Below are 11,594 nucleotides of genomic sequence, written 5' to 3' on the forward strand. Positions count from 1 at the left end.
CGCCACTGTTTCTTGAATGGCATATGTGTGCCAGCTGTAGTAGGAACTTGCTAGGCTCTAGGACTAACCGTTATGAAACGAGGGTCCTGGGGGAAGCAAATGCATATAACTATAAAGGTTTGAGGGGATATCAGAGGGGGTGCCTATAGGTGGAAAACTTCGTTCATTCATTGCCCCATCTAGGAGGTTTTGTGTCTTAGCAACGTGTTCCATAGCAACACATTCCTCTATCATAATATTCATTATATTAAATTGAAATTCTCTGCTTAGGTATGTATTTTTCCAACTAACTTTAGAACTGGTTAAGGACAGGCTATGGGGTATGTATTATATATATCTACACACACACATATATTTATATATATACACATTACCATTGTAAATATACAATATATATTTATATATGTACACACATATATATTTCTTCCTCTCTATACATACACACCATACACATATATATACACACACACACACACACACACACACACTTCTACTGCCAAGCACAGAAAGTCAAAACTCGGCAAGGGTTCTTTTAGTGTTCATGAAAAAATAGATGTGTTAGTTGAGAGCGTCCTTAAGTTGCCAGGGGAAAGACAGGATGGATTCACAAAGGGAGATAGTGTGTTTTTTTTTTCTTTGTTTAACTCTTGAATTCCAAATAATTCTGACTTATGGAAAAGTTGTAAAAATAGTATAGAGAATTCCCATATACTCTTCCCTCAGATTCCCCAAACATTTCACCCCATTTGTACTTTCTCTCTCTGTGGATATAATTTTTTTTTTTTTCTGAAATGTTTGAGAGTGGAAGGTAGAATGCAGAGCAGGGTGAAAGGCGGAAGGAGAGAGGTGGGTTGGGAGGCTTTTTATTTTTTTTAACCTTCTAAGATGGAGTTTCGCTCTTGTCATCCAAGCTGGAGTGCAATGGCACAATCTCGGCTCACTCTAACCTCTGCCTTCTGAGTTCAAGTGATTCTCCTGCTTCAGCCTCCCGAATAGCTGGGAGTACAGGCACCCATCACCATGCTCGGCTAATTTTTTGTACTTTTAGTAGAGGGGTTTCACCATGTTGGTCAGGCTGGTCTTGAGCTCCTGACCTCTGATGATCCACCTGCCTTGGCCTACCAAAGTGCTTGGGATTACAGGCATGAGCCACTGTGCCTGACGATTGGGAGGCTTTTGCAGTAACTCAAAGTGCTATGATGAGGGCTGGACCTGGTTGCAAATGATGAGGAAGGTGAGAAGTGCTTAGGTCTGGCATATATTTTGAAAGGAGAGTTTAAATGGGTTGGATGACAAGAGAGAGAAAAAGAAGTTTTAAGGATGATGTCAAGGATTTTGGCCTGAGCAACTGGAAGACTAGAGATGCTGTTATTGGGATCGGGAAGACTATGGGAGGAGTGGGTTATAGCAGGGGGAATCAGAAATGTGTTTTCGGCATGCTAAATTTGAGGTCCAAAAAGAGATGTCAAGAAGTGTTGGCCGGACGCGGTGGCTCACGCCTGTAATTCCAGCACTTTAGGTGGCTGAGGTAGGCAGATCACTTGAGGTCAAGAGTTCGAGATCAGCCTGGTAATTATTAAAATCGATCATTGATGTTTACTAATTAATCATATTATTGCTCTTAATACTGCAGGGGGTGTACACCTACCTGTGATGTTGTTCCTAATATCCAGGGACAGAGAACATGATGTTAGTTTTAATATCGCAGTAGGTGTGCACTCACCCTGTGACACTGATCCTAATATCCAGGTGGTAGAGTATGACATGACTCCCAACATAGCAATGAATGGACAGCTACCCGGTGATATTCCTCCTAATATTCATGGAAGAAGCACATGATATTACTCCCAATATCGCAGGGAGGGTACAGCTCTTCTGTGATATGGTTCCTAGTATCCGGATGGGGAGAGGATGATAATAGTTCCAGTATCGCAGGCTGTGTTCACCCGCCCTGTGATATTGTTATGAGTACCCTGGAAGGGATATGACTCCCCATAGAGCAGGAGGCGTACATCAAGCCTAGGATATTGTTCCTATTATCCATGGAGAGGAGAGGCTGATATTACTCCCAATATGGTAGGGGGTGTACATCCACCCTGCGATATTCTTCTTAATATTCCAAGGCTGAGAGGTTGATATTACTCCCAGTATCGCAGACACCTTACACCCCCGTGTGATACTCTTCCTGATATCCGGAAGGGGAGAAGATGGTATTAATCCCCGTATCGCAGGAGGTGAACACCCACTCTGATATCTTTCCTAGTATGCATGGGGAGACGGGATAATATTATTCCCAATATTGCAGAAGATGTACACGGCCCCCCATGATATTGTCCTTAATATTCCAAGGCACAGAAGACGATGTTACTCCCAATATCGCAGAAAGTGTCCACCCCCCAGTGATGTTGTTCCCATGATCCAGGAGGGAAGAGGATGATGTGACTTTCAACCCCTGCACCCTGCAATGCTCTCACCCTGCAACACCGACACCAGCTCAACCTGACATGGGAGCAGAGGTGCTGGCTGGGGGTGTTCATTGCTTCTCTTTTCTCCCTTGGCAGACTCAGTAGAGGAAGCCGAGACCGAGCAGCCGCAGGAACAAGGTGGGTTTTGCCAGTGGCTCAGGCTTCCTCTGGTTATGCGTTGGGCCTTGGGGTAATGCCGGAGGAGGGGACAGAGCTGAGTACAGTGGGCATTGGATGCGACAGTCACCCCTCTGTGGTGCGGGCTGGGGGCTTGGGGGACGTCACCTGAAGTGGGCCTGAACCTCCCGTCTACTCTGGCACTGGAGGCTGTGGGGTCCCACACTTCTTCCAATGAACATGCTGACCCCCGCCTGTTCCCCGACCGAGGTGGGGCATCCTTTCCAATGCTGGGGCACACATGTAGCTGTGGGTTCCTTTTTCATGACCTGGAGAAGCTGCAGTTCACCCTGTGCTCTGCCTCAGAGATGGGAGGCCACACAGCCCTCAGCGGGTAGCAGAATTCAGAGCCTTAGGTTGCAGGGGCCTCAACTGAGGTCCCTGAAGGGTCTGCTCCTTCCTGAGGGGCTGATTCAGGGAGGCTCTCCCGTCTCCCCTCTGCGGCTCTGTCGCTTCCCCTCACACAGGGCCCGCATGTGGACAGCCTGGTGATGTGAATGCACCAAGGGCCCTTGAAAGTTCCCTGGGAATGGGATCCATCCCAGTACATTCGGGATGCAGGCACAAGGTCCCAGAGGAGGCCCGGGAAGCCAGTGGGGAAGGGAAGGCTGTTGTAGGTTTGCCTCGGGGAGGGGGTGGTTCCACCCTCTGCCAAAGTCTCTGGAGCAAAGGCACGTGGCTCTCCAGCTGCCCCGGAGGCCAGGGTAGTGGCTGGGAGGGGCTGTGGGCCTCTGCCGGGTGGGGGAGATTTCTTAGCTCATTTAGTGTAGTCAAGTCACATTTGCCTCTAAATCATATTTATTTATTTTTTTAATGCCAAGGCTTTACAGATGAATAAGGAGGCAGTTTGTATTGAAAATATTTTTTGCATGTGAGCTTGAAACAGAGGGTCGGTTTCAATCTAGGTTTTTTCCTTCTCAGTAATGCCTCCTTTCATCCCAGGTTTTCCAACAGGAAATGCGCTTGTTTGCTCACCTCTGGGAGGGGGCTTTGGCTAGGAATCCACCAAAGCCAGCAGGCACCAGTGGGCTGCTTGAGCAGTCTGGCCTTTGTTAACCCTTTAGGAACCGTGGGCTTCAGGTTTTCAGACCATCCAAGGTGAAGGTGGCCAGAGGGGCCTGGAAGCTTTCCCATCCTTCCTGCAGGGATGGTCCGTTTCCCTGCACGGAGCTGGGTACATGAGTACAACACCCCTGTCCTGTGCCGTCGGTGGCTTTACCAATTTTGCATAGCAGCTTTTGAGCTGATCAATAGCTCTGATTGGCTGTTGAGCATTTCATGGATTCCTGTACCCCACCGGGGGGCCCAATATGCTGACAAAAGTTAAATTTGTAGTTGTAGTGCTGCATATACATGGGTCCAGTTTGAAGGCTTTGATTCTATCTAAAGGGAAAGGCATCTCTGAGGGATCACTGAGCTGACATAGTCTCCTAAAACCATGCTGTGAGGTGGCGACAAAGCAGGACAGGAGGGTGATTTTGTAGGAGAGTCGGGCCACGGGCCTGCGTGTTCTCTGTGTCCCTGGAGTTCGTACGTGCTCCAGACCCCGGGTTTGCATTGCGCATAATTCTCAAGGGCTCATGGCAAGCTGCGCCAGGGACACAGAGGACGGGGATGCAGGGATCCTGCCCCACGTGGACCAAGGACTCACTGTTGGACTCTAATCTGTCTAGGTGTTTTTGTGACTTGCAGAAATACCTCCACCTTGCCTGGGCCTGGAGCCACAGGAGACCCTGCCGAAGGTGAAGAATGTTCTGGAACAATGCAAGACCTGCCCAGGCTGCCCCCAGGAGCCAGCGTCCTGGGGTCTCTGTGTAGCATCCAGCAACGTGAGCTTGCAGGACCCCGAGGAGCCCTCCTTCTGCTTGGAAGCTGAGGACAACTGGGAGGATCCAGAGACCCTGAGATCGCTGCTGCTGTTCCTGAACACCTCTGGATTCAAGGCCAGCTTCTGTGGCCTGTACAACCTGGCGCTGCCATGGCTGAGCAGCATGTTCAGCAGCTTTAGCGACGAGGAGGAGCTGACTGGGCGCCTGGCACAGGCCTGAGGGGCGGCCAAGAAAAGTGGCCTCCTCATGGCCCTGGCCAGGCTCTGCTTCCTCCTGGGGCGGCTGTGCAGCAGGAGGCTCAAGCTGTCCCAGGCCCGGGTGTACTTGGAGGAAACACTGGGGGTCCTGGAGGGCAGCTTCGGGGACCTGTTCCTGGTGGTGGCTGTGTACGCCAACCTGGCCAGCATTTACTCCAGCATTACTGGAGAAGTGTACACAGGTGGTTCCCAAAGCCATGGCCCTGCCCCTGGGGATGCCTGGCCACATCGGCAGCACCGCGGTGGACGGGGAGCTCCTGCAGCTGGTGCTGCAGTGGGCGGTGGGTGGCCAGAGCCAGCAGGACTAGGCCCGGGCCTGCTTCCTGCTGGCCAGGGACCACGTGCACCTCAAGCAGCCTGAGGAGGCCCTGCCCTTCCTAGAGCAGCTGTTGTTTTTGCACAGGGACTTGGGAGCCCCAGACGCTGCGTGGCTCTCAGACTGCTGCCCACTCCTGGTTGACATCTACAGCCGCGAATGCCCGCCCCACTTGGTGCTGAGCTGTGTCAAGGTGGCCTCATTGAGGACACAGGACTCGCTGGCTGGTTCGCTGAGGAACGTGAAGCTGGTGCTCCAGAATGCCCTCCAGCTCCACAGCCTCCCCACTCAGACTTCCCACTACCTCAGGCGAGCGCTGGCCTCCCTAACCCCGGGCACAGGCCAGGCGCTGCGCGGCTTTCTCCACGCCAGCCTGGCCCAACCGTACAGCCACCATGGCTACCATGGCCCAGCCATCACCTTCATGACGCAGGCGGTGGAAGCCGGTGCTGTTGCCGGAGTACGTGTCATCGTGGACCCCCTGGTGGCCCTGGCCTGGCTGCATGTGCTTCATAGGCAGAGCCTGGTGGCCCTGAACATCCTGCAGTCTGTCCAGGATGCAGTGGTGGTCAGCGAGGACCCGGAGGGTGTGATTGCCAACACTGGTGGCCGTGGCTCTGAAGAGGACGGGCCAGACGAGGCAGGCAGCCGAGGGCTACTACCACGCCCTACGGGTGGCTTGGGACCTGGGCCAGCGGAGGAACCAGGCAGTGGCGCTGGCCAACTTTGGGACCTTGTGCCTGCACGCGGGTGCCGCAGGCTGGCCCAGCACTACCTCCTGGAGGCTGTACGTCTGTTCTCGAGGCTTCCCTGTGGGGAGTGTGGCCGGGACTTCACCCACATACTCCTGGGCTACCTCTTCACCCGCCAGGGCCCGGCCCAGCAGTGCAAGGGCTACTACGAGTGGGCCCTTCTGGTGGCCGTGGAGATGGACCACGTGGAGAGTGAGTGCCCCAGTTCCTCCTGTGAGCCTTCTGGGGCCACTTGGGTCAGGGCACACCTGGGGTTTGTGATTCGGAAACAAGTGGTGGTTTTTCCACCATCAAAAGCGCTGAGTCATGGCCAGCAGCAGATGTTGGCAAATGCCCTGGAGACAGGCCGTTCCCATGCAGGGCCAGGCCCTCTGTGCCCTACTGAGGCAGGCAGCTCTTCCTGGTTTGCCCAGGGACCATCCTGCCTTGAGCACGGAAAGTCCTGCGTGCTGGGAATCCCTAGACATAACCCTGGGATCAAGGCATGTTGTGCTGAGCTGGGACTTGGGGCCCCTCCATGAGCCAGGCCCTGAACGCCAGTTCTTGTGCCTGTGTTTGCTTGGTATCTCGGCAGCCCTGTGCACCGGTCATCCCACTTCACAGAGGACACAGGGGCGGGTGATTGCCCAAAGCCACAGAACAGTTCACGCAAAAGCAGCTCGTGCTGAGTGTGCCAGGCCCCACCCACAAAAGGGGCTTGTGGGGTCCTCGGGAGGGAGGTGCTGAGCGTGGGAATGTGAGCTTCAGGCCAGAGAAGCCACAAAAGGGTGAGTGGCGTGATGGCGGGGCAGGACTTGGCCCCGGGTTAGGGAAGCCTCTTTAGTCTGGGCCCAGAGGGTTGAGAGGATTTAGTCAAGTAATAGGTGTGGATGAGGGGTTGATGGTGTGGCCTGTGTGAAGGCCCAGGGGTGAGAGAGTGGGGGTGAGTCAGCGAGGATGGGTGGGGTGTGAGTAGTGGTGAGTGAGCGGGAGTGTGAGCGGGAGTGTGAGTGGGGATGAGTGTGGTGTGAGTGGGGGTGAGTGAGTGGGAGTGTGAGTGGGGATGAGTGGGGTGTGAGTGGGGGTGAGTGAGCGGGGGTGAGTGAGTGGGGGTGAGTGAGCGGGAGTGTGAGCAGGGGTGAGTGAACAGGGCTTATGCAGGGAGGTACAGAGTTGGGAGTGGGTGGGTTGGGTGCTGGATGGTGAGAAGCTCTTCTGGAGAGCTAAGCAGGGCCTGGGGCCTCAGGCTGTGGCTTGGCCTTTTCCCCAAGAGCACTGGGGAGCCACGGAGTGCTATCGAACAGTCACTGCAGACCGAGCAGTGAACCGACAGTAGCTGGGCAGGGCTGTCCAAAATCTAGGCCGTAGAGAATAGATGAGGAAGTTAAGTGCAGGGAAATGGCTGAGACAAGGGATACTGTTGAGTCCCCTCTGCCTTGCAGCGCTTTGTCATGGCATAGTGACACCACTCAGAGGTGCCTCTTGTGGCCTGGACCAGAGCTGCAGGGGCTGTGCCCAAATCTGAATCTGCTCATTTCCCAGCACAGGCCTGGCACCCACTCCTGGCCCTAGGAGTGATGAGATTTTGGAAAGGACCGTGTGAAGGGGCCCCGGTCCCACACATCTGCCCAAGGAGGGTTGGGGGGTTCAGACCCAGGCTTCTTCCCCAGGGACATTCTGTGACTGGAAGGAGACCCTCCAGGAACCCTGCGCCCCAGCCCCCACTGCAGCCTCCGGTGGCTCCTGGCACAATAGCCTGTGGTACCTCCTCCTACGAGGCCCTCCCCTGGGTGCTGGGGGATTCAGACTTGGAAATGCAGGCCAGGGAACGGGGATCATGCTTCCCTGTCTCCCCACCCTGAGCTGAACGGTCCGGGAGACCGAGGGCGGGGCTGATACCCCACATGCTTCCTTGGGGTCATTTTTGAGTCACTTTCGGTAGTTTGTGTCCTTCTAAGAGTTTGGCTGTTGTGTCTAGATGGTCTGGTTTGTTGGTGTACAATTGTTCGTAGTGTTTTCATGGAATCCTTTTATTTCTGTCAGGTCGGCAATCATGTTTCCTCTTTCATTTCTGATTTTAGAAACTTGGGTTTGTAATTGTTTATTTTTATTAGAGATGGGGTCTCATCATGTTCTCCCAGGGGGGTCTTGAATGCTGGCCTCAGCGATCCTTCCCCCTCGGCCTCACAAAGTGCTGGGATGACAGGCGTGAGCCATGGTGCTCAGTCTCTGATTTTAGTCGTTTGTGCCCCATCTTTGTTTTCTTGGTCAGTCTGGTGAAAGATTTGTCACTTTTGTTATTATTTTCAAAAAACCCACTTTTGGTTCTGTTGACTATCTCTTTTGTTTTTCCATTCTCTGTATTTTTACTTCCCATTTCCACTCTCACGTTTATTATGTTCTTCCTTTTATTCACTTTGGGTTTAGTTCATTTTCTGGTTTCTCAAGGTGGAAAGTTAGGCTTTTGATTTGAGATTTTTCTTCTTTCTTTGAATGTAGACATTTACAGTTATAAATTTCCCTTTCAGCACTGCCTTAGCTACATCTTGGTGTTTTTGATACACTGTGCTTTTTTTTTTTTTTTTTTTTTTTTTAAAAGTTTTGCTCTATTGCCCAGGCTGGGGTGCAGTGGTGCAATCTTGCCTCACTGCAACTTCTACCCAGGTTCAAGTCATTCTCATGCCTCAGCCTCCTGAGTAGCTGGAATTACAGATGTGCACCGCCACACCCGGCTAATTTTTGTATTTTTTTTTTTTATAGAGACAGGGTTTCACCATGTTTCCCAGGCTGATCTCAAACTCCTGGACTCAAGCGATCCTCCCGCCTCGGCCTCCCACAGTGCTGGGATGAGAGGCGTGAGCCACCGTGCTGGCCCGGGCTGTGCATTTGTTTGTATTCTTTTCAAATTAATTTTCAGTTTCCCTGATGGTCTCTTCTTTGACTCACTGGTTGTTTAGGAGTGTGTAGTTTTCACATATTTTTGAATTTCCCACGTTTCCTTCACTGTCGATTTCCAGTTTCGTGCCAGTACAGCTGAAGAACACCTCTGCTTTGGTCTCAGTCCTTCTCCCTTCACTGAGGCTCATTTTGTGGCCTGGCACATGGTCTGTCATGGGGAATGTCCCATGGGCGCTCAAGAGGACTGTGTATTCAGCTGTTGTTGGGGGGCGTGTGTGACAGATGTCCATTCGGCGTACCTGGTTTCCTTTGTTAATCTTCAGAATGTTTCTGACACTAGAAAATCAGAAGCTTTCCACCGTTCCCAGCGCCCTGGCTTTGGGAGAGGCCAGTGAGCCTGTGGGTTTGGAGCCTTGTTGCATGAGAGAAGCATGTGTGGAAATGCCAGGGGCCGGCTTTGAACCCCATTCCCCCAACATGATGCCGTGTGTGGCAGACGTGATGCTTGGCTTTGCTCTCTCAGGGTTCCATCTGCGAGAGGGGCTACTTGTGTCCCTGGTCTCATCATCTCAGGCTGAAGGTGGCCCTGGTCCTGGCCAGAGGGGCTTTATGAAGCAGAAATAGATGGCCTGGTGCAGGGGCCGAGCCTGGCCAGGACCTCGGCCCTGGGAGTTGTAAAGAAGGCCGGCCTGTACCATGAGCATGTGCACCAAGCTGTGCCCATGTCACGGTGTGCTCGGCGCCTGCCCTTGCACAGGTGCATGGCCTGTCTGAGCCCAGGCTCCCCGCCTATGGGGCCCAGGTTCACAGAGGTGTGAAAGAGACAAGCACAGAGCAGGGGCCTCTGAACCCAGCCAGCCTCGCTTCGATGCTGGGAGGCTGACGTCTTCCATTTTGTCTTCTGCCCAGGCCAGCTGCCGGCCATCCAGCGGCTGTGCTACTTCTACAGCGTCGTCATGCCCAGAGAGACCCAGTGTGTCATCTACCACGAGTTCCAGCTCTCCCTTGCCTGCGAGGTGGCCGACCAGGTGCTGGAGAGGGCAGCTCCTGGAGACCACCAGTCAGCTCTACCTGTCCCTGGGCACCTAGTGGTGAGGACTGGCTTTGCAGTGGTGGGGGTGCGGAGGGGTGCAAGGGGGTTGGGGTGGCAGGGAGGGGGGCACAGGGAAGTGGGCCCAGGGCCTCCTCAGCCCCTTTCCTTTGGATCATTTGGTTCCTTGGCATCAGATGCTTTGAGCTGGTGGGTCTGGGGTCGTCCCAGGGCTGCTGCTGGCTTGTGAGTCCCAGCTTGAGTCTCCCTTGTTGGGTCAAAGGTCATCTCAACCCCAGCAGAGGCAGTACGTGCACTCTGGGCTGTTCTTCCTACTATGGTGGCCTTTGTCATCTGACCTCTGCCTGCCCCGAGTCTTGACTCCTGGCCTTCATCTGTCCCCTTAAATGTGACCACAGCAGCCACCTGTGGCTTCTCTCCCACAGAAGACAGAGCCAATTGTGTCACCTGCTTCCCCGGGGCAGGGTTTCAAGGTCTCACGTCCCATATGTGGCCCACTCGGCTTCCCCCGAGCATGCTGACCTGGTGGGGTAACCATGGCCCTGGCCACCCCACCCACAGGGCCTGGTGACATTGCTGCAGTCACAGCCCCTCAAGTGTTGGACTTACTGAGAGAGCAGGGAAGGGGCCAGATTCCATGGGGACCCGGGAGACTGGCTCCAGTCTTGGCCTCAGGTTCACAGAAGGAAAATGGGCCAGTGTGCTAGAGCCATGCTTCTCAAAGTGTAGTCCCTGGACCAGCAGAGCAGCATCCATGTCACCTAGGAGCCTGTGGCAAGTGGGAGTTCTAGGGCCTGCCCCAGGCCTGTGGAGCCAGAGGCTCTGGGGGCAGGGCCAGCAAGCTATAAGGACAGGCCTCCGGGTGACTGTGATGCCTGCACACCTTGAGAACCATCGGCCTAGATAGCCTCTGAACACTAACGGCTCTTGGTGCGTCTGGAGAAGACACAGGCCATATCTGGGAGGCAGGGGAGATGGACTAGCACATTCCTCCTGCCACAGGGCAGCATGATGCTCGATTCCCTCAGAAGGATGTCCTTCATCTTTTCCATGCCGTGTGTGTTCACCCTGGCCCTCCCAGCAGCCTGGGAAGGGCAGAACACTGCACACACAAGAGGGCCGTTCCCAGTCCCCACATTCCAGATTCATCTGTCACCAGACCCACGAGAGGAGGCAGACTGGTTCCAGGAGGATGAGAGCCCTTGTTCTGACACCTGTGTCTGATTCCAGTGATTCCAGGGCCTACAAATCCTCTCTGGACTACACCAAACGAAGTCTGGGAATTTTCATTGACCTCCAGAAGAAAGAGAAGGAGGCACATGCCTGGCTGCAAGCAGGGAAGATCTATTACATCCTGCGACAGAGTGAGCTGGTGGACCTGTACATCCAGGTGAGTGGCAAGGGATGCAGGAGGACCCCTGTGCTGTTCACTCTCTGTCCATCCACCCATCCATTCATCCTTCCATCATCTATTTACCTGTTCATCCTTCCATCCATCCATCTATCATCCATCCATCTGTCCTTTCATCCATCCATCATTCATCCATCCTTTTATCATCCATCTATTCACCCGTCTATCCATCCATTCACCTGTCCATCCACCCATCCATTCATCCTTCCGTCATCTATCTATTTACCTGTTCATCCTTCCATCCATCCATCCACCATCCATCCATCCATTCTTCCATCATCTTCCCATACTCCTGTGGGTCCTTCCATTCACCCATGCGTCATCCATCCATCCATCATCCATCCTTCCGTCCATCCATCCATCATCTATCCATCCATCCCTTCGTCCATCCATCCCTCCATAATCCATCTATCTGTCCATCCATCCATCCATCATCCATCCACCTGTTCATCCTTCCAT

At 53.6% G+C, this 11,594-nt stretch overlaps 1 protein-coding gene across 2 annotated transcripts; it reads left to right on the forward strand.

The window, feature by feature from the left end:
* The first annotated feature begins 2,263 nt into the window (after positions 1-2,263).
* Positions 2,264-11,377, forward strand: LOC135967593 (SH3 domain and tetratricopeptide repeat-containing protein 1-like). 2 transcript variants are annotated; one of them, XM_074018088.1, is made up of 4 exons: positions 2,264-2,603; positions 4,316-5,988; positions 9,583-9,764; positions 10,955-11,377. In XM_074018088.1, exons 2-4 carry the CDS (start codon positions 5,469-5,471, stop codon positions 10,955-10,957), a joined length of 705 nt encoding a protein of 234 aa, XP_073874189.1. In that variant the 5' UTR covers positions 2,264-2,603; positions 4,316-5,468; the 3' UTR covers positions 10,958-11,377. The 2 variants fall into 2 exon arrangements, with proteins under 2 accessions (XP_073874189.1, XP_073874190.1); XM_074018089.1 differs by having other exon boundaries at positions 4,335-5,988.
* The last annotated feature ends 217 nt before the right edge of the window (positions 11,378-11,594 follow it).

The sequence above is a fragment of the Macaca fascicularis genome, chromosome 15 (assembly GCF_037993035.2).
Source record: "Macaca fascicularis isolate 582-1 chromosome 15, T2T-MFA8v1.1".
NCBI classification, from domain to species: domain Eukaryota; kingdom Metazoa; phylum Chordata; class Mammalia; order Primates; family Cercopithecidae; genus Macaca; species Macaca fascicularis.